The sequence below is a fragment of the Anser anser genome, assembly GCF_964211835.1.
Source record: "Anser anser genome assembly, contig: HAP1_SCAFFOLD_701, whole genome shotgun sequence".
In the NCBI taxonomy this organism is placed as follows: domain Eukaryota; kingdom Metazoa; phylum Chordata; class Aves; order Anseriformes; family Anatidae; genus Anser; species Anser anser.
In genome coordinates this window covers 1-19,824 of record NW_028153527.1, presented here as the reverse complement: position 1 = coordinate 19,824, position 19,824 = coordinate 1, and the positions used below count along the sequence as shown (strand labels likewise).

Sequence of the window (19,824 nt, the reverse complement as noted above, 5' to 3'; positions counted from 1 at the left end):
GGGGGTGGCAGTGACATTGGGGTGGTGGCAGTGACATTGGGGGGTAACAAGGAATTCGGGGGGGTGGCAGTGACATCGGGGTGGTAACAAGGACACTGGGGGGGTGACAAGGATACTGGGGTGGTGACAATGTGGTGGTGACAGTGACATTGTGATGGTGACAGTGAACTTGGATGGTGACAAGGACATTGTGACGGTGAGAAGGACACCATGATGGTGAAAATGACACTGGCGTGGTGACAAGGATACTGGGGTGGTGACAGTGTGGTGGTGACGGTGGCACTGGGATTGACAAGGACACTGGGACGGTGACAATGACGTGACGGTGACAATGGCACTGGGGTGGTGACAGTGACACTGGGATTGTGACAAGGATACTGGGATGGCACCAGGGTGGTGAGAGTGACACTGGGATGGTGACAATGTGGTGGTGACAGTGACACGGTGACAGTGACACCATGACAGTGACGTGGGGACAGCCGTGTCACCCGGGAAGGGGCCAAGCCGCCGTCCCCAAAACGCCGCATTCCCCCCCCCCCCCCCCAAAAAAAAAAAACGAGGCCGATTTGGGGACACGGGGACACCATTTATTGCCTGGGCCCCCGCGGGGGTGACGCCAGGGGATGTGGCGGAGGCCTTGGGGATGCGGCGGTGGCCTTGGGGACGCGGCGGTGGCCTTGGGGACGCGGCGGCTCAGGCGGTGGCAGGCTCCTGGGCGCGGTTCTGGCGCTTCACCACAAAAAGCTTCTGGGCCGAGGCGGTGACGAGCAGCGAGTGGTCCCCGAACACCACTGCAGGGACAGCGGGGACGTTGGGGACACCTGGGGCACTGCCACCACCCCCCCGCCCCCCCGGGGACAGGACGGGTGTGGGGACACTGCCACCGCACCGGGGGCACGGGGAGAGCGGGGACACTGACGTTGTCCTGGGGACATTGGTGGCGGTGCCACCACCCTGGGGACACCGATGGCACTGCCACCCTGGGGACAGGGGGACAAAAGGGACACTGGCATCACCCTGGGGCCACCGGTGGCAGTGCCACCACGGGGACAGCAGGGACAGGGGGACAGCAGGGCCACCAAAATCTCCTTGGGGACACCGGTGGCACTGGCACTGTGGGGACAGGATGATCACGGGGCCACCACCCTGGGGACACTGGTGGCAGTGCCACCTTGGGGACAGGACAAATACGGGGTCACTGCCAAATTGGGGACACCCATGGCAGTGCCACCAGCCTGGGGACACCGGTGGCGGTGCCACTACGGGGACAGGACAAATAGGGGGTCACCACCCCCCTGGGGACACCGGCGGTGGCACTGCCACCATGGGGACAGGACAAACACGGGGCCACCTCCATTTTGGGGCCACCGGCGGCAGTGCCACCCCCTTGGGGACAGCGGCGGCAGTGCCACCCCCCTTGGGGACAGGGCTGTCACTCACCCGAGAGGCGGCGGAAGGGCGGCTGGTGGCCGCGGGGCAGCCGCAGCCCGCAGGCGGTGGCCACCAGCCCCGCCAGGACGGTGGCCGTGCGCTCGTCGTTCTCCAGGTCCCCCGCCGACTGGGGACAGCCGCGTCACACGCGGGTCCCCGATGTCCCCAACGAGGCCCCCTGTCCCCAAACCCCAGCGTCCCCTCGTCCCCAAAATGGCCCCTAACATCCCCGTCCAAGTGTCCCCAAACGTCCCCAAATCCCCGTGGCCCCATGTCCCCAAACCTCGGTGTCCCCATGTCCCCAAACCCCAATGTCCCCCGTCCCCAAACCCCAGTGTCCCCTCATCCCCATGCCCCAGTGTCCCCAAACCCCGGTGTCCCCATGCCCCAGTGTCCCCATGTCCCCAAACCCTGGTGTCCCCTTGTCCCCAAACCCTGGTGTCCCCAAACCCCAGCGTCCCCCTGTCCCCACCCAGTGTCCCCAAGCATCTGAGTGTCCCCGTCCCTCAGGACCCTGGTGACCAAGGTCCCCTTGTCCCCAAAGCCCCGTCCCTCTGTCCCTTCTCCTCCCTGTCCCCAAGGGCCCCTTGTCCCCTGTCCCCCCGTCCCCAAAGGCCACTTGTCCCAGTCCCCAAAGCTCCTCGTCCTTCTCCCCCTGTCCCCAAAAGTCCCCGTGTTCTTTGTCCCCATCCCCAAATGTCCCCAAATATCCCCAGCTGTCCCCAATGTCCCCAAATGTCCCCAAACATCCCCAGATGTCCCCAAACGTCTCCAAATGACCCCGATGTCCCCAAATATCCCCATCCCCAAGTGTCCCCAGATGTCCCCAAACATTCCCAGAGGTCCCCAGATGTCCCCAAGGGTCCCCAGGTGTCCCCAAGCATCCCCAAGTGTCCCCAAGCATCCCCAATGTCCCCAAATATCCCTGTCCCCCAAATGTCCCCAAACATCCCCAAGTGTCCCCAAAGGTCCCCAGATATCCCCAATGTCCCCAAATATCCCCGTCCCCCAGTGTCCCCGGATGACACAAGTGTCCCCAATGTCCCCAAATGTCCCTGTCCCCAAATCTGTCCCCAAGTGTCCCCAAAGGTCCCCAAACATCCCCCGTGTCCCCAAATATCCCCGTCCCCAACGTCCCCACATGTCCCCAAGTGTCCCCCAACGTCCCCAGATGTCCCCCAATGTCCCCAGGTGTCCCCAAAGGTCCCCAAATGTCCCCAAGTGTCCCCACTCACGGCCAGCACGGCGCCATCGCAGATGACCAGGTAGCCCAGCTGGTCGGGGACGCGCTCCAGGCCCTGCGTCAGCGCCGTCGTCTGGGGACAGGGGGGGACACGTCACCGCCACCCCCAGTGCCCCCCCCGCTGGTGGCCCACTCCTCCCAGTGCCCCCCAGGCTCCCAGTTTCCCCCATTTCTCCCCAGTGCCCCCAGTTGCCCCCCAGTTCCCCATCCCAGTGCCCCCAAGCTCTCCCAGTTTCTCCCAGTTCCCAACCAGTGCCCCCAGTTGCCCCCAGTTCACCCAGTTTCACCCCAGTTTCCCCCCAGTTCTCCCAGTTTCACCCCAGTTTCTCCTCAGTGCCCCCGTTTCACATCCCAATTGCCCCAGTTTCTCCCCAGTGATCCCAGTTTCCCCCCAGTGATCCCAGTTTCCCCCCAGTCCTCCCAGTGCCCCCATCCCAGTGCCTCCCAGTTCTCTCAGTTTCCCCCCAGTTTCTCCCCAGTTCCCAACGAGTTCCCCCCAGTTCTCCCAGTGCCCCCCAGTTCTCCCAGTTTCCCCCCAGTCTCCCAGTTCCCCATCCGTGTCTCCCAGTTTCCCTCCAGTACCCCCCAGTTCTCCCGGTTCCCCATCCCAGTGCCCCCAGTTTCTCCCCCAGTTCTCCCAGTGCCCCCCAGTTCTCCCAGTTTCCCCCCAGTTTCCCCCCAGTGCCTCCCAGTTCCCCCAGTTCCCCGCTCACCATCTCCCCTCTCCGGCCCCGGTCAGCTGACCGCTGCGCCCCGCCCCTTTCCCATCCCTCATCCCTCCGCCCGATTGGCTCAGAGCCCCGTCCATCACCCACCACGCCCCGCCCCTCCACCCTCCCCCCCACAAATGGGAGAGCGCGCAGCGGGAAGAGGGGGGCGTGGCCTTACGTGAATATTAACGAGGTGATTTGCATAACGCGCGCGCCTCCTCTTCCTTGTCCCCGCGCCCCCTGCTAAACTGGGCCCCCCCCCCAGTGCCCCCCCCGTACTGGGACCCCCTCCCAGTACCCCCCCCCATACGGAACCCCCCCAAATTCCCCCCCAAACTGGCACCCACCTCCAAGTCCCCCCCCCATACTGGGACCCCCCCAATTCCCCCCCAAACTGGGACCCCTCCCAGTACCCCCCCCCATACTGGGACCCCCCCCAGAACCCCCCCCCCAAACTGGGACCCCCCCAATTCTCCCCCAAACTGGGTCCCCCTCCCAGTACCCCCCCCCATACTGGAACCCCCCCAAATTCCCCCCCAAACTGGGACCCACCTCCAAGTCCCCCCCCCCATACTGGGACCTCCCCCCCAATTTCCCCCCTCAAACTGGGACCCCCCCAAGTACCCCCCCCCCATACTGGGACCCCCCAATTCCCCTCAAACTGGGACCCCTTCCCAGTACCCCTCCCCAAACTGGGACCCCCCCAATCCCCCTCCCCATCACTGGGGACACCCCGAGGTCCCCCTCGTCACCCCAATGAGAGGCAGCACTATGGGGGGGGGCTGCTCGGGGCCTTTATTTCCTTTCGGGGGGGGGGGGGTCCGGGGGTCTTCGAGGCCTTGGGGGTGCCCGCTGGGGCTCTGCTGTCCCTGGGGGGTGTCCTCAGGCCTTGTCCCTTCCCTTGGGGGCGGCTTCGGGGGCGGGGGGGTTGGGGACATCCCTGGGGGTCTCCCTTCTTTCTTGGGGACACCCCCGGGGTCCCATTTTCTTTGGGGACGTCCGGGGGGGGGTCTCCCCTGGGGGGACATCCCCAAATCCCTCCCATCCCTTGGGGACACCCCCTGGGGGGGGTCTCCCCTGTCCCTTTGGGGACACCCCCAGGGGTCCCATTTCCCTTGGGGACACGCCTGGGGGGGGGGGCGCTCCCCTGTCCTTTGGGGACACCCCCAGGGGGTCTCTCCTCTTCCTTGGGGACATCCCTGGGGGGGGGGGGGGGCTCTCCTTCTCCCTGGGGACACCCCCGGGGGTCCCATTTCCCTTGGGGACACCCCCCGGGGTCCCCACCCTCCTCGAGACCACCCTGGGGATGGGGTGGGGGTGGTGGGGGGGTTGTTTTCATGACCCCCCCTCCCTGAAGACGCGGAAGGGCGCCCCGTGGCCCGGCACCACCACGTCGGCCACCTCCAGCACCCTGGCGCGGCTCCGCTCCCTGCTCGGGGGGTCCTCGCTCAGCGCCCCCCACACCCCCGCGTCCCCCTCCCTCTCGAACAAGTCCCCCGCCGCCACCACGGTGCCCAGCGCCGTGCCCCGCACCGCCACGCTGACGTGGGCCCGCACGTGCCCGGGGTGGGCAGCACCTCCACGTAACCCGGGTCGGGGGCGTAAGGGACCCCCCGCGCCAAATCCAGGGGGATGAAACGCCCCCCCCCCCCGGCACCGCCGACCCCCCCAGGCCGGCTGAGGTCGAAGCCCACCAGCACCCAAGCTTTGGGGAAGAGGTTGAGGTTGCCGACATGGTCCGAGTGGCCGTGGGTGCACAGCACGTGGGTGACGGATTCCGGGGGGGTCCCGGCTGCCTCCAGCTCGGCCAGCAGGCGCTGGCGGCCCCACGGCCCCCCCGTGTCCACCAGGGCGGTGACGGGCCCCCCCCGGATGAGGGTGATGGAGCAGTCGGCGAGGAAGGAGCCGTCCTCGTCCTCGGGGAGGCTGTAGCCTTCCTGCAGCACCCGCACGCTGTACGGGGTGCCCGGCACCTCGCGGGCACCCAAGGGTGCTGTGCGCACCCCCGGGAGCATTTTTTTTTTTTTTTTTGGGGGGGGGGGGGGGGTCGTCAGAGGTCAGAGGTCATCAGGCTGCAGAAGGGGAGGGGAGGGGGTGAGGAGGGCCCCCCAGGGGATCCTATGGCCCCTCGGGGACCCCAAGGGTGGCTCCTGGCACCCCTCAGGACCCCAATGCCCCCCCTCCCCATGACCCCAATTACCCCCCCCATCACCTCAGTGACCCCCCAATCATCCCCATGACACCAATGGTCCCCCCCTCACCCCAATGACCCCCCCAGCGCCCAATATCCCCCAATCACCCCCATGACCCCAATGGGCCCCCCGTGGCCCCCCAGGACCCAATTGCCCCCCCCCCAATGACCCCAATGGCCCCCCAATCACCTCCAGGACCCCAAATGCCCCCCCCCCTCACCCCTACGGTCCCCTCCTGACCCCAATTGTCCCCCAATCCCCCCCCCATTCCCCCAGTGCTCCCCCCCAGTAATCCCCATTATCTTTATGTCCCCCCCACGGCCTCCCAGGACCCCAATTGTCGTCTCCCCCCCCAGTGCCCCCCCCATCACCCCCAGGACCCCAGTAATCCCCCCCCGACCCCAATTGTCGTCCTCACCCCCCCCTTTTTCCCCATCCTCCACAATACGGCGAACTCCGCCCCCCCCCCCCGGGCGCCGCCATCTTTAAAGCGAAGCCGCCTGTGCGCCGCCATCTTGGAAACAGAACCCGCCCCTCGCATGGGCGCCGCCATCTTGGGGGGGGAAGACGGCAAGCGGCGAGGGACAAAATACCCCAAAAGGCGTTTTCATGCTCTTCCCTTCCTCACCTTGTTCCGGGGGCCTCGGAGTTTCCCGCAGAGTCCCGGGGGGTTCCGGAGGGTTCCGGGTGTCGCCACTCCAAGGCCTCGGCAGGGCCAGAATCGGGCCCCGCGAAGGGAACAGCGATGAAGCCACCGCGCATGCGCAGCGCTCCCCCGCCCCTCCCGCCGAGGAGCCTTACGCATGCGCAGAGCCCGCCCCGCTGCCGCCGCCGCGCAGGTCCTGGCGGTAGTGAGCAGCATTGGCGGCCGCGGGAAAGCGCCGCGGCGCTCGAGGCCGGTGACTCCCCGTCGCTTTTCCCCTGCCAGGACCCGGCGGAGCGGCGGCGGAGCCAAGATGGCGGCGGGCAGCGGGGAGGCGGCGTGAGGGGGGCGGCGCTGGGCCCCGGGGCGCGCCCGGTAACGGGGTTCCCCTCTCCCCGTGTGCTTCCGGTATTGCGGTCCCCCTCCGTGTGCGCCCGATATCGGGGTCCCCCCTCCTTGAGGTCCCGGCATTAGGGTTCCCCCCCTCCTTGGTTCCGGGACCCCCATACACCCAATTCTGGGGTCCCCCCCTTAAACTGCCGGTATTTAGGGCCCCCTCCCCCCCGTACACCCAATTTTGGGGTCCCCCCCTTGAGCTCCCGGTATTTAGGGTGTCCCCCCAGACATCTCGTCCTGTATTTGGGGTCCCCCGTGAACACCTCGTCCTGTATTTAGGGTCCCCCCCAAACACCTTGGCCTTCAATTTAGGGTGTCGTGTCCTCCCCCCCCCCCCCCCAAACCTCTTGTCTTTTATTTAGGGTCCCCCATGATCACCTTGTCCTTTAATTAGGGTCTCCCTGCTCCTGTGACCATCTTGTCCTTTATTTAGGGTCCCCCTCCCCAAATACTTTGTCCTTTATTTAGGGTCTCTCCCCCCCAAACATCTTATGTTTTATTTAGGGTCCCTCCTCCTTGAACATTTGGTGTTTTATTTAGGGTCTCCCTCTCCCATGACCATCTTTCCTTTATTTAGGGTCTCCCATAAACACCTTGTTCTTTATTTAGGGTCCTGTCCCCCCCCCCAACGACTTATGTTTTATTTAGGGTCCCCATAAACCTGTTGTCTCTTATTTAGGGTCCCCCATAAACACTTTATTCTTTATTTAGGGTTCCCACAAATCTCTTGTCGTTTTTTTAGCGTCCTTCCCCTCCCAAGATCACCTCAGTGTTTATTTAGGGTCCCCCATGATCACCTTTTTGTTTATTCAGGGTCTCCCCTGAACACCTAGTCCTTTATTTAGGGTCCCCCATAACGTCGTCCTTTATTTAGGGTCTCCCCCGTTCCATGACCACCTCGTTCTTTATTTAGGGTCCCCCGTAAACCTCGTCTTTTATTTAGGGTCCCCTATAACACTTTGTCCTTTATTTAGGGTCTTACTCCTCCCGTGACCACCTTGTCCTTTATTTAGGGTCTCCCGTAAACCTGTTGTCTTTTACTTAGGGCTTTTTCTTGTTCTGTATTTAGGGTCCGCCATGATTACCTTGTCCTTTATTTAGGGTCCCCCATAAACACCTTGTTCTGTGTTTAGGGTCCCCCATAACCTTATTTTTTATTTAGGGTCCCTCACGACCATCTTGTCCTTTATTTAGGGTCTTCTCCCCCAAACGCCTCGTCCTTTATTTAGGATCCCCCATAAACCTCTTGTTTTTTATTTTAGGAACCCCGTAAACCTCTCGTCCTTTATTTAGGGCCCCACATAAACACTTTGTCTTTATTTAGGGCCACTCCCCCTAAACCTCTTGTCTTTTATTTAGAATCTCTCCCCCCCCGGCTGACTTTTTCCTCTTTATTTAGGCCCTCCTGGGAGGAAGAAGAAGAGGAGGAGGAGGAAGAAGAGAGGCAGGAGGAAGAAGAGGAGGAAAAAGAGAAGGAGGAGGAGGAGGAGGAGGAGGATGGCGGAGGAGAAGAAGCCGAAGCTGAGCCAGACGCTGCTGCCGGCCGAGTCGATGAAGGTGATGGCCGAGGCCATGGGCATGGCGCAGGTCCCCGAGGACACGTGCCAGCTGCTGGCCGACGAGGCCAGCTACCGCCTCAAGGAGGACCTTGGGGACACGGGGAGATGGGAACGGGGACGGGGGGACACTGGGGACAAGAGGAAATGGGGATGGGGATGGGACAGTGTGGGGGCAGGGGGACGTGGGGTTGGGGACAGGGGGACAGCGGGAGATGGGGACGGGGATGGGGGGACAGTGGGGACACGGGGAGATGGGGATGGGGACAGGGGGACAGTGGGGACAGCGGGGACGTGGGGAGATGGGGATGGGGGAACACTGGGGATAGTGGGGACAAGAGGAAATAGGGACAGGGATGGGGGGACACTGGGGACACGGGGAGATGAGGATGGGGACAGCAGGGACAAAGGGAGATGGGGACGGGGGGACACCAGGGACAAGAGGAAATAGGGACGGGGATGGGGGGACAGTGGGGACACTGGGGACAGGGACAGGGGGACATCGGGGACAAGAGAAAATGGGGATGGGGACGGGGGGGCACTGGGGACAGCGGGGACATCAGGGACAAGGGGAGATGGGGTTGGGGACGGGGACGCCGGGGACAAGAGGAAATAGGGATGGGGACGGGGGGACATTTGGGGACACTGGGGACAAGGAGAGATGGGGATGGGGGGACATTGGGGACAAGTGGAGATGGGGACGGGGACATTGGGGACAGGGGGAGTGGGGATGGGGACAGGGGGACAAGGGGATGGGGACACCGGGTGGGGACAGGTGAGGGGATGGGGACAGGGGTGGGGGGACAAAGGGGGCCGAGCCCTTGGGTCACCCGGGTTTGGGGACAGCGGGGACAGGGGGACAGGGATGGGGGGGACAGGGGGTGACAAAGGGACACGGCTGGGGGGGGGGGACAGCGAGGGTAGGGGGGACATGGGGACAGGGCCGGGGGCTCGGGGCCGGATGGGATAGGGACAAACGGGGGCACGCTGGGGAGGGGGGCGGAGAGGGGACAGGGACAAGGGGGGGGGTTGTCCCCCAGGGTGGGGGTGTCCCCAACTGTCCCCAATGTCCCCCCCGCCCCCAGGACGCGCTCAAGTTCATGCACATGGGCAAGCGGCGCCGCCTGACCACGGGGGACATCGACCTGGCGCTGAAGCTGAAAAACGTCGAGGTGGGGGCACGGGGGGGGGCGTGGGGACATTGGGGAGGGGTTGGGGACATTGTGGGGGGGGTTGGGGACACGGGGTGGGGCTTGGGGACATGGGGTGGGGGAATATTGGGGGGTTTTGGGGACGTTTATGGGGCTTGGGGACATGGGGTGGGGGATATTGGGGACATTGTGGGGGGCTTGGGGACACGGGGGGGCATGGGGACATGGGAGGGGGGCTTGGGGACACGGAGGAGGGCTTGGGGACATTTTGGGGGGGGTTGGGGACATTTGGGGGGGGTGGGGACACAGGGTGGGAGGATATTGGGGAGTTTGGGGGACATTTGGGGGGGGCTTGGGGCATGGGGGGAGATATTGGGGGGTTTGGGGACATGATGGGGGGGCTTGGGGACACGGGGGGGGCTTGGGGACATGGGGTGGGGGGATATTGGGGGGTTTTGGGGACATTTGGGGGGGCTCAGGGACGTTAAGGGGGTCAAAGGTATTGGGGGGGGTCTGGGGGACATCGGGGGGGTCCTGGGGGAGTCTGGGGGACATTGGGGGGTGGGTCTTGGGGGGTTTTGGGGGGACAGCAGGGGGGTCTGGGGGGGGTTGGGGAGGATATCGGGGGGGGTCTCAGGGATATTGGGGGGGCCTGGGGGAAACTGGGGGAGCTTGGGGGACATGGGGGGGGTCTCAGGGATATCAGGGGGGTCTGGGGGATATTGGAGGGGGTCTCAGGGGTATTGGGTGGGTCTGGGGGATATTGGGGGGCTCTGGGGGACACCGGGGGGCTCTGGGGGTGTTTGGGGGGGGGTCCTGATGCCTGGCCCCCCCCAGCCGCTGTACGGCTTCCACGCGCGGGAGTTCCTGCCCTTCCGCTACGCCAGCGGGGGGGGGCGCGAGCTGCACTTCTACGAGGAGCAGGAGGTGGAGCTGAGCGACATCATCAACACCCCCCTGCCCCGCGTGCCCCTCGACGTCTGCCTCAAGGGTGGGCTTGGGGCGGGGGGCGTCGGGGGGGGGGGGGCTGGGGAGGGGTCGGGGAGGGTCCTGGAGGGGTTCGGGGCGGTTCTGGGGGAGTTTGGGGGGCTTTTGGGGGCCCTTTGGGGAGGCTCTGGGGGGTTATAGGGGGTTTGGGGGGGACTCGGGGGGGTTTAGGGCGCTTGGGGGGGGTTGGGGCAGTTTCGGGGGAGTTTTGGGGGCTTTTAGGGGGCCTTTGGGGGGCTTGGGGGTTTAGGGGCCTCTGGGGGGTGTTTGGGGCAGTTTTGGGGGAGTTTTGGGGGCTTTTGGGGGGGTTGGGGGCTCTGGGGGGTGTTTGGGGCAGTTTTGGGGGAGTTTTGGGGGCTTTTAGGGGGCCTTTGGGGGGGCTTGGGGGGTTTAGGGGGCTCTGGAGGGTGTTTGGGGGGGCTCTGGGGGGTTTTGGGGGGGTTGGAGGGGTTCAGGGCAGTTCTGAGGGAGTTTGGGGGGCTTTTAGGGGGTCTTGGGGGGGCTCTGGGGGTGTTCGGGGGGCTCTGGGGGGCGTTTGGAGGGTGTTTGGGGCAGTTCTGGGGGTATTTGTGGGGGCTCTGGGGGTGTTGGGGGGGCTCTGGGAGGTTTAGGGGGGCTCTGGGGGTGCATTTTGGGGGGACCCCCCCACCTTTCTCACCCCTGTGCCTTACCCGTGCCCAGCTCACTGGCTCAGCATCGAGGGAGTGCAGCCGGCCATCCCCGAGAACCCCCCCCCAGGTGAGTGGGGGCACCAGGATTTGCCCCCCCCAGGGTAAATTTGCCCCTCCCCCGGAGGTATATTTACCCCCCCGGAGACAGATTTGCTCCCTATGGGGCAGATTCATTTCCACCAGCATTAACTTTGCCCTCCTCCCCCCAGCTTAGATTTGCCCCCACCCCAGGCTCCATCTGCAATTTCAACAGGCAGATTTGCCCCCCCATGACTCAAATTTGCCCCCCCGGGCTAAATTTACCCCCCCACGTAGCAGATCTGTTTATTATGTGAGTCGATTTACCCCCCTAGCAGCACATTTGCCCCTCTCAGTGGCAGATTTGTCCCCCTGGGTGTAAATTTACCCCCCTTAATTTTAAAATTACCCCCCCAGGAGTAAACTTACTCCCCAGATTTAAATTTACCCCACCTGGGGGGGGGCAAATTCCCCCCGGGGGTGGCAAATTTCCCCACCCAGGGGCAGTTCTGCTCCCCTTGGATCGATTTACCCCCGCGTCCTTGGTGCAGCTTTGTCCCCCTTGGGGCAGATGTGCCCCCCCGGGGTAGATGTGCCCCCCCCATTGGGATTTGCCCCCCCCATTGGGATTTGCCCCCCCACAGCCCCGAAGGAGCAGCAGAAGGCCGAGGCCACCGAGCCCCTCAAGTCCGCCAAGCCTGGGCAGGAGGACGAGGGGGCCCTGAAGGGCAAGGGGCAGAGCACGACCACCCCCGACGGCAAGGGTAGGGCCGGGGGGGGGGATTTTGGGGGGACTGTGGGGTGTTTGGGGGGGCTTTGGGGTGTTTTTGGGGGGCTACGGGGTGTTTGGGAGGGGATATGGGGTGTCTGGGGGGTATGGGGTGTTTTTGGGGGGGCTGTGGGGTGTTTTGGGGGGGCTGTGGAGGTGTTTGGGAGGGCTTTGGGTTTTGGAGGGGATTTAGGGTGTTTGGGGGGGCTAGAGGATGTTTGGGGGGGCTACGGGGTGTTTTGGTGAGATATGAGGGCATTTGGGCGGACTATGGGGTGTTTTGGGTGGGCTATGGCATGTTTGGGGGGGACATGGGTGTTTGGGGGGGCTATGGGGTGTTTTGGGGGGTTCTTTTGGGTATTTTGGGATATTTTGGGACCATTTTGGGCTCTGGGGGCACTCAGGACAGACCATGACCCATTTTAGGGCCATTTGGGGCCATTTTGGGCTCCATGGGGGGCTCCCATGACAGGCCTTGAGACACTTTGGGGACATTTTGGGCTCTGTGCTGTCACTCAGGACAGGCCATGACACATTTTAGGGACATTTGGGGACATTTTGTGCTCCGTGCGGGCTCTGACACGCCTTGGGAGCATTGGGTGGCCATTTTGTGGGGAGCTTGGTGCCCCTCAGTGACCCTGGGGACATGGGGACATTTTGGGCTCCATAGGGGAGCTCAGGACAGGCCATGACATGTTTTAGGGACATTTGGGGAAATTTTGTGCTCCGTGGGGACTCTGACAGGCCTTGGGGGTCTTGGGCGGCCATTCTGTGGGGAGCTTGGTGCTCTTTGGGGACATGGGGACATTTTGGGCTCCGTGGGAACTCTCAGGTCAAGTCATGACACATTTTAGGGACATTTGGGTATATTTTGTGCTCTGTGGGTACTCTGAGGACAGGCCTTGTTGACATTGGGTAGCCCCAGACCCCCCGGCAGCCATTCTGTGGGGAGCTGGGTGCCCCTCAGGGCCCTTGGGGACATTTGGGGAAAATTTGGGCTCCATAGGGGAGCTCAGGACAGGTCATGACACATTTTAGGGACATTTGGGACCATTTTGTGTTCCGTGAGGACTCTGAGGACAGCTTTTGGTGACATTGGGCAGCCCCAGACTCCCTGATGGCCATTTTGTGGGGAGCTCGGTGCCTCTCAGGGCCTTTGGGGACATGGGGACATTTTGGTCTCCGTGGGGACTCTCAGGTCAGGTCATGACACCTTTTAGGGACATTTGGAGACATTTGGGGCCATTTTGTGCTCCGTGAGGACTCTGAGGACAGCCCTTGGTGACACTGGGCAGCCCCAGACCCCCTGGCGGCCATTTTGTGGGGAGCTGGGTGCCCCTTGGGGTCCCTGTGGGACAGCTGCGGGTGGCCCCGCGGGGACACAAGGACACGGGGACACAGGGACGCGTTGTCACCAGTGTCCCCCGTGTCCCCAGGCAAGGAGAAGAAGGGCCCGCTGCTGGAGGGGGCCCCACTGCGCCTCAAGCCCCGCAGCGTGCACGAGCTGTCGGTGGAGCAGCAGCTCTACTACAAGGAGATCACCGAGGCCTGCGTCGGCTCCTGCGAGGCCAAGCGTGCCGTGCGTCCCCCGCCTGGCCCCCCCAAAAACCCGTTTTCACCCCAAAGAATCGTTTCCCCCCCTCAAGCTTTTTCCTTTCCTATGGGGGATGCCATTGTGCCCCTGTTGGATCGGTAGTGGCACCGTGGGCACTTGGTGATATCCCCATGGGTCCTTGTGGTGACAGCTCCATGTCCCCATGTCCTGGTGTCCCCTCAGTGACATCCTGATGTCCCCTCATGGTGACAACCCCATGGCCCTGTGTCCCCTCGCAGTGATGTCCCCATATCCCCTCAGTGACATCCCGGTGTCCCCTTGCGGTGATGTCCTTGTGTCCCCTCACGCTGATGTCCCCATGTCCAGCGTCCCCTTCGGGTGACATCCCCTTGTCCCCTTGCGGTGACATCCCGATGTCCCAGTGTCCCCTCACGGTGATGTCCCCAAGTCCCGGTGTCCCCTCGTGGTGACATCCCTGTGTCCCAGTGTCCCCTCACCTGATGTCCCTCCTGTCCCCTTGCGGTGACATCCCCATGTCCTGGTGTCCCTTCATGGTGACATCCCCATGCCCCTCACGATGACGTCCCCATATCCTGATGTCCCTCCTGGTGTCCCCTCGTGGTGACCCCCCCCCATATCCTGATACCCTCCTGCTGTCCCTTAGTGGTGACACCCCCCTGTCCCCATATCCCTCCTGGTGTCCCCTGGTGGTGACGTCCCCGTGTCCCCACAGGAGGCCCTGCAGAGCATCGCCACCGACCCCGGCCTCTACCAGATGCTGCCACGATTCAGCACCTTCATCTCTGAGGGGGTGAGCACCCTGTGGCCCTGTCCCCGTCCCTTCCCCGATGTCATTGTCCCTTTCCCAATGTCATTGTCCCCTCCCTGATGTCATTGTCCCCTCCAGGTCCGTGTCAACGTGGTGCAGAACAACCTGGCGCTGCTCATCTACCTCATGCGCATGGTGAAGGCGCTGATGGACAATCCCACGCTCTACCTGGAGAAATACGTGAGTGGGGCTGCCCCGGAGGCTCCTGTCCCCAGATGTCCCCAAATGTCCCCCACAAGCTTGTCACCACCGTCACAATGTGTGTCGTGAGCTGCCTGCTCTGTCCTTGACGTGCCGTGGGGCTGTCCCCAAGCATTTTGTGTCCCCCATAGCTGAGTCCTGTGCCCGTGCTGTGTCCCCAGTTTGTCCCCAATGTGTCCCCAAATGTCCCCAGAGTGTCCCCAAACGTCCCCAAATGTCCCCAAGCCTCAGAAGCTCATCCTCGCCACCACAACCTGCATTGTCAGCCACCCCACCCCACGACGTGGGGCTGTCCCCGAGCCCTTTGCATCCCCCGTGGCTGAATCCCATGCCCATGCCGTGTCCCCAAATGTCCCCGACATGTCCCCAACGTGTCCCCAAATGTCCCCACCTGTCCCCAGCTGCACGAGCTCATCCCCGCCGTCATGACGTGCATCGTCAGCCGCCAGCTCTGCCTGCGCCCTGACGTGGACAACCACTGGGCGCTGCGGGACTTCGCCGCCCGCCTGGTGGCCCAGGTGTGCAAGAACTTCAGCACCACCACCAACAACATCCAGTCCCGCATCACCAAGACCTTCACCAAGGTTTCGGGGCAGGATCAGGGATTTTGGGGCAGGATCGTGGGTTTCGGGGCAAGATTGGGGCTTTTGGGGCGGGTTGGGGTGCCGGGGAGTGGGTTTTGGGGCAGGATCGGGGGTTTTGGGGTGGATTGGGGGGCCAGGGTGCGGGTTTTGGGGCAGGATTGGTGGTTTTGGTGTGGGTTGGGGTGCCGGGGGGTGGGTTTTGGGGCAGGACTGGTGGTTTTGGGGCGGGTTGGAGGGCCGGGGGGCTTTTGGGGCAGGATTGGTGGTTTTGGGGTGGGTTGGGGGACCGGGGTGCGGGTTTTGGGGCAGGATTGGTGGTTTTGGGGTGGGTTGGGGGACCGGGGTGTGGGTTTTGGGGCAGGATTGGTGGTTTTGGGGTGGGTTGGGGGGCCGGGGTGCGGGTTTTGGGGCAGGATCGGGGGTTTTGGGGTGGATTGGGGGGCCAGGGTGCGGGTTTTGGGGCAGGATTGGTGGTTTTGGGGTAGATTGGGGGGCCAGGGTGCGGGTTTTGGGGCAGGATTGGTGGTTTTGGTGTGGGTTGGGGTGCCGGGGGGTGGGTTTTGGGGCAGGATCGGGGGTTTTGGGGTGGATTGGGGGGCCAGGGTGCGGGTTTTGGGGCAGGATTGGTGGTTTTGGGGTGGGTTGGGGTGCGGGGGGGTGGGTTTTGGGGCAGGATCGGTGTTTTTGGGGTGGGTTGGGGTGCCGGGGGGTGGGTTTTGGGGCAGGATTGGTGGTTTTGGGGTGGGTTGGGGTGCCAGGGGGTGGGTTTTGGGGCAGGATCGGTGTTTTTGGGGTGAGTTGGGGTGCCGGGGGGTGGGTTTTGGGGCAGGATCGGTGGTTTTGGGGTGGGTTGGGGGGCCAGGGTGCGGGTTTTGGGGCAGGATTGGTGGTTTTGGGGTGGGTTGGGGTGCCGGGGGGTGGGTTTTGGGGCAGGATCGGGGGGTTTTGGGGTAGGTTGGGGGGCAGGATCAGGGCCATGGGGCAGGTTTGGGGCTGTGGGGCAGGATTGGGACCTTGGGCTGGGGTTGGGGATGTGGAGCAGGATCGGGGCCATGGGGCAGGATCAGGGCTGTGGGGCAGGATTGGGGGTTTTGGGGTGGTTTGTGGGGCAGGATTGGGGCTGTGGGGTGGGATTGGGGCTGTGGGGTGGGATTTTGGCTGCGGGGCAGGGTGTGGGGTGGATCGGGGCTGTGGGGCAGGGTGTGGGGCAGGATCGGGGCTGTGGGGTGGGATTGGGGCTGTGGGGCAGGCTGTGGGGCCGTGGGGCAGGCTGTGGGGTGATGTCCCCCCCTTGTCCCCACGCCCCCAGAGCTGGGTGGACGAGAAGACCCCCTGGACCACGCGCTACGGCTCCATCGCGGGGCTGGCCGAGCTGGGCCATGACGTGAGCAACCCCCCGTGCCCCCCCCCCCCCCACGGCCCCAATGTCCCCCCCCCCACATCCTCCCCATGTCCCCGAGTCCCCCCCGTGTCCCCAAGTCCCCCCTATATCCCTAAATCCCCCCCCACGTCCGCAAATCCCCCCCCAGCACCACTTTCCCCCACCATCGCGCCCCATTCCCCCTTCCCCAGCCCCATATCTCCCCCCGGTGAAACCCCACACCAGTGACATCACCCCCCCGATGACATCACACCCCCCGATGACGTCACACCCCCCTGATGATGTCACGCCCCCCGGTGACGTCACACGCGCCCCCCCCAGGTGATCAAGACGCTGATCTTGCCGCGGCTGCAGGCGGAGGGCGAGCGGGTGCGCAGCATCCTGGAGGGCCCCGTGGTCAGCAACATCGACAGGATCGGGGCCGACCACGTGCAGACCCTGCTGCTGGTGGGCTGGGGGGGGGCACGGGGGGGGGGACACCTCAGGGGGGCGTGGGGACACTTTGGGGGGCCGTGGGGACACTTTGGGGGGCCTTGGGGACAGCTCGGGGGGAGCTTGGGGACACTTTGGGGGGGTTGGGGACACTTTGGGGGATACAGGGACAGCCCTGGGGGGATATGGGGCCACCTTGGGGGATATGGGGACAGCTCGGGGGTCGTGGGGACACTTTGGCGGGGCGTGGGGACACTCTCGGGGATATAGGGACAGCCCTGGGGGGATATGGGGCCACCTAAGGAGACATGGGGACACTCTGGGGGGGCTTGGAGACAATTTGGGGGGCCTTGGGGACAGCTCAGGGGGAGCTTGGGGACACTTTGGGGATATGGGGACAGCTTGGGGGGGGCTTGGGGACGCTTTGGGGGGACGTGGGGACAGCTCAGGGGATATAGGGACAGCCCTGGAGGGATGTGGGGACACCTCAGGGGACATGGGGACTCTCTGGGGGGGCGTTGGGACAGCTTGGGGGGCTTGGGGACACTTTGAGGGGATATGGGGACACCTCAGGGGGACGCGGGGACACCTCAGGGGGGCTTGGGGACATGGGGACACTTTGGGGGGACGTGGGGACACCTGAGGGGGACGTGGGGACACCTGAGGGGGGACACAGGACATGGGGACACCTTGGGGGGGGGGCGTGGGGACACTTTGGGGACGGACGGACATGGGGGGGGACATGGGGACAACTTGGGGGGGGGGCAAATGACAATTTGGGGGGAATGACAATTTTGGGGGGGGCAAATGACAAGTTGGGGGGGGCAAATGACAACTTGGGGGGGGAATGACAACTGGGGGGGACAAATGACAACTTGGGGGGGGCAAATGACAACTGGGGGGGCAAATGACAAGTTAGGGGGGGCAAATGACAACTTGAGGGGGCAAATGACAAGTTAGGGGGGCAAATGACAACTGGGGGGGGCAAATGACGACTTGGGGGGGAATGATAACGGGGGGGGGCAAATAACTTGGGGGGGGCACCCTTAGGGGATCACACGGGGCCACCTCGGGGTGCCCTGGGGTGGCCTTTCGGGGTGTCCCCGTCCCCCCCGCAGCTCGGTGACGTGGCCGTGCCCCCCCCCGCAGAAGCACTGCGCCCCCGTGCTGGCGAAAATGCGGCCCCCCCCCGACAACCAGGAGGCGTACCGGGGGGACTTCGGCTACCTGGGGGCCCTGCTCTGCACCCACGTCGTCAAGGCGCGGGCGCAGGCGGCCCTGCAGGCGCAGCAGGTCAACCGCACCACCCTGACCATCACCCAGGTGGGGGGGGGGGGAATTTTGGGGTGGGGGGGGCAGGGGGGGGCCTTGGGGGTCTTGGGAAGGTTACGGGGGTCCTGGGGGGGAAATAAGGGGGGAACGGGGGTCCTGGGGGTGAGGGGAGAGGGAGGAAATGGGGGCGCAGCAGGTCAACCGCACCACCCTGACCATCGCCCAGGTGGGGGGGGGAATTTTGGGGTGGGGGGGGGCAGGGGGGGGTCTTGGGGGGTCTTGGGGGGTTAGGAGGTGATGGGGTGGAAGGGGAACGGGAATGGGGGTGGGTGAGGGGGATGCAGCAGGTCAGCTGCAGCACCCTGACCATCACCCAGGTGTGAGGGGGGGAATTTTGGGGTGGGGGGGGCAAGGGGGGGTCTTGGGGGGGTTATGGGGGTCCTGGGGGGGAAATAAGGGGGGAATGGGGGTCCTGGAGGAGATTGGGGTGAGGGGAGAGGGGGACGCAGCAGGTCAGCCACAGCACCCGGACCATCACCCAGGTGGGGGGGGGGGGGCAAATTTTGGGGTGGGGGGGACCTGGGGGGGTCCTGGGGTGTGTCCAAGGGGGTTACGGGGCTCCTTTAGGTCCATTTTGGGGGCGGAATGGGGGAATATGGGGGACGCATGGGGGGGGGGACACACACATCAATGTAACCCCCCCCCCCGCCCCCCCCCCCAGCCCCGCCCCACGCTGACCCTGTCGCAGGCCCCCCAGGGCCAGGCTGGGGGGGGGTCCGGGGGGGCTGCCCCCCCCCGCGCCCCCCCAGCCTGCTGAAGGTGCCGAGCGCCATCACGCTGCCGGTGCAGACCCTGGTGGGGCGCCCCGGGACCCCCAGCCAGCCCTCGCCCCCCCCACCAAATTCATCGTCATGTCCTCGGCCTCGGGGAGCAGCGCGGCGCAGCAGGTTGTTTTTGGGGGGGGGTACGGCGCTGGGACCCCCCCGGTTTAATCCCTGGACCCCCCCCATCCCCTCACCCCCCCCATATACACCCCGGTTCTTCCCCCGTCCATTAAAGTCCTCAAATCCCTCCCTAATCCCCCTTAATCCCCCCCAAATTCCCCCCCAATCCCCTTTAATCCCCCCTAATCCCCCCTTAATCTCCCCTAATCCCCCCTAATCCCCCCTAATCTCCCCTAATCCCCCCAAATCCCCCATAACCCCCCCAAAAATATTTGTTCCGCCTCCCCAGGTCGTCACCTTCAGCACCACCACTCCTCTCACCCCCCCAATCCCCCCCAATTACCCCCAAATCGCCCCCAAATCCTCCCAAATCGCCCCCAAATCCTCCAAATCCCCCAAATCCCCCCAACCCCCCCAAACCACCCTAAGCCCCCCTAATCACCCCCAAACATCCGCCAAAGCCCTCAAGTCCCCCCTAATACTCTCAAATACCCCTAAATGCCCCAAATCCCCGTTAAAAACCCACCAACCCCCCCCATATCCCCCTGAAACCACCCCAAATCCCCCCAAACCCACCAAAATTCCCCCCCAAATCTCCCGCAACCCCCCAAATCCCCCAAAATCCTCCCCAAACCCCCCTATATCCCCCAAATCCCCCCAAGCCCCCCATACTGTCCCCCAAATGCCCCCCAAAATCCCAAAATTCTCCCCAAATCCCCCCCAAACCCCCCTCTATCTCCCCCAAATGCCCCCAAATCCCCCCTAACCCCCCCAAACCTCCCATAAATGCACCCAAATGCACCCAAATCCTCCCTAATCCCCCCAAATCCCCCCAAATCCCCCAGAATCCCCTATAACC

The 19,824-nt window shown here is 64.2% G+C and overlaps 2 protein-coding genes across 2 annotated transcripts; one reads left to right on the top strand and one right to left on the bottom strand.

The window, feature by feature from the left end:
* Positions 1-565: 565 nt before the first annotated feature.
* LAMTOR4 (late endosomal/lysosomal adaptor, MAPK and MTOR activator 4) lies at positions 566-6,344 on the bottom strand. Its single transcript, XM_083854179.1, has 5 exons — positions 6,205-6,344; positions 5,079-5,456; positions 2,667-2,747; positions 1,441-1,558; positions 566-791 (listed from the first exon to the last, which is right to left on the bottom strand). Exons 2-5 carry the CDS (start codon positions 5,397-5,399, stop codon positions 694-696), a joined length of 618 nt encoding a protein of 205 aa, XP_083710305.1. The 5' UTR covers positions 5,400-5,456; positions 6,205-6,344; the 3' UTR covers positions 566-693.
* A 148-nt stretch (positions 6,345-6,492) lies between these two features.
* TAF6 (TATA-box binding protein associated factor 6) lies at positions 6,493-19,028 on the top strand. Its single transcript, XM_083854180.1, is given in 16 exon segments — positions 6,493-6,627; positions 8,015-8,268; positions 9,257-9,343; positions 10,160-10,313; positions 10,991-11,047; positions 11,643-11,762; positions 13,204-13,346; positions 14,056-14,133; positions 14,230-14,331; positions 14,754-14,936; positions 16,246-16,320; positions 16,639-16,764; positions 17,899-18,072; positions 18,743-18,823; positions 18,826-18,916; positions 18,919-19,028. Coding segments are annotated over 15 exon segments (1,722 nt in total). The 5' UTR covers positions 6,493-6,627; positions 8,015-8,112; the 3' UTR covers positions 19,014-19,028.
* Positions 19,029-19,824: the final 796 nt, after the last annotated feature.

Bases quoted from the DNA above. Each gene is read 5' to 3' on its own strand.
- LAMTOR4 (XM_083854179.1), bottom strand. From the start codon at position 5,399: ATGCTCCCGGGGGTGCGCACAGCACCCTTGGGTGCCCGCGAGGTGCCG. The intron at 2,748-5,078 runs GTGGGCTTCGAC...CCCTGTCCCCAG, and splicing joins TCCCCAAAGCTTGGGTGCTG to ACGACGGCGCTGACGCAGGG. The intron at 1,559-2,666 runs GTGAGTGGGGAC...GGCTGTCCCCAG, and splicing joins GCGATGGCGCCGTGCTGGCC to TCGGCGGGGGACCTGGAGAA.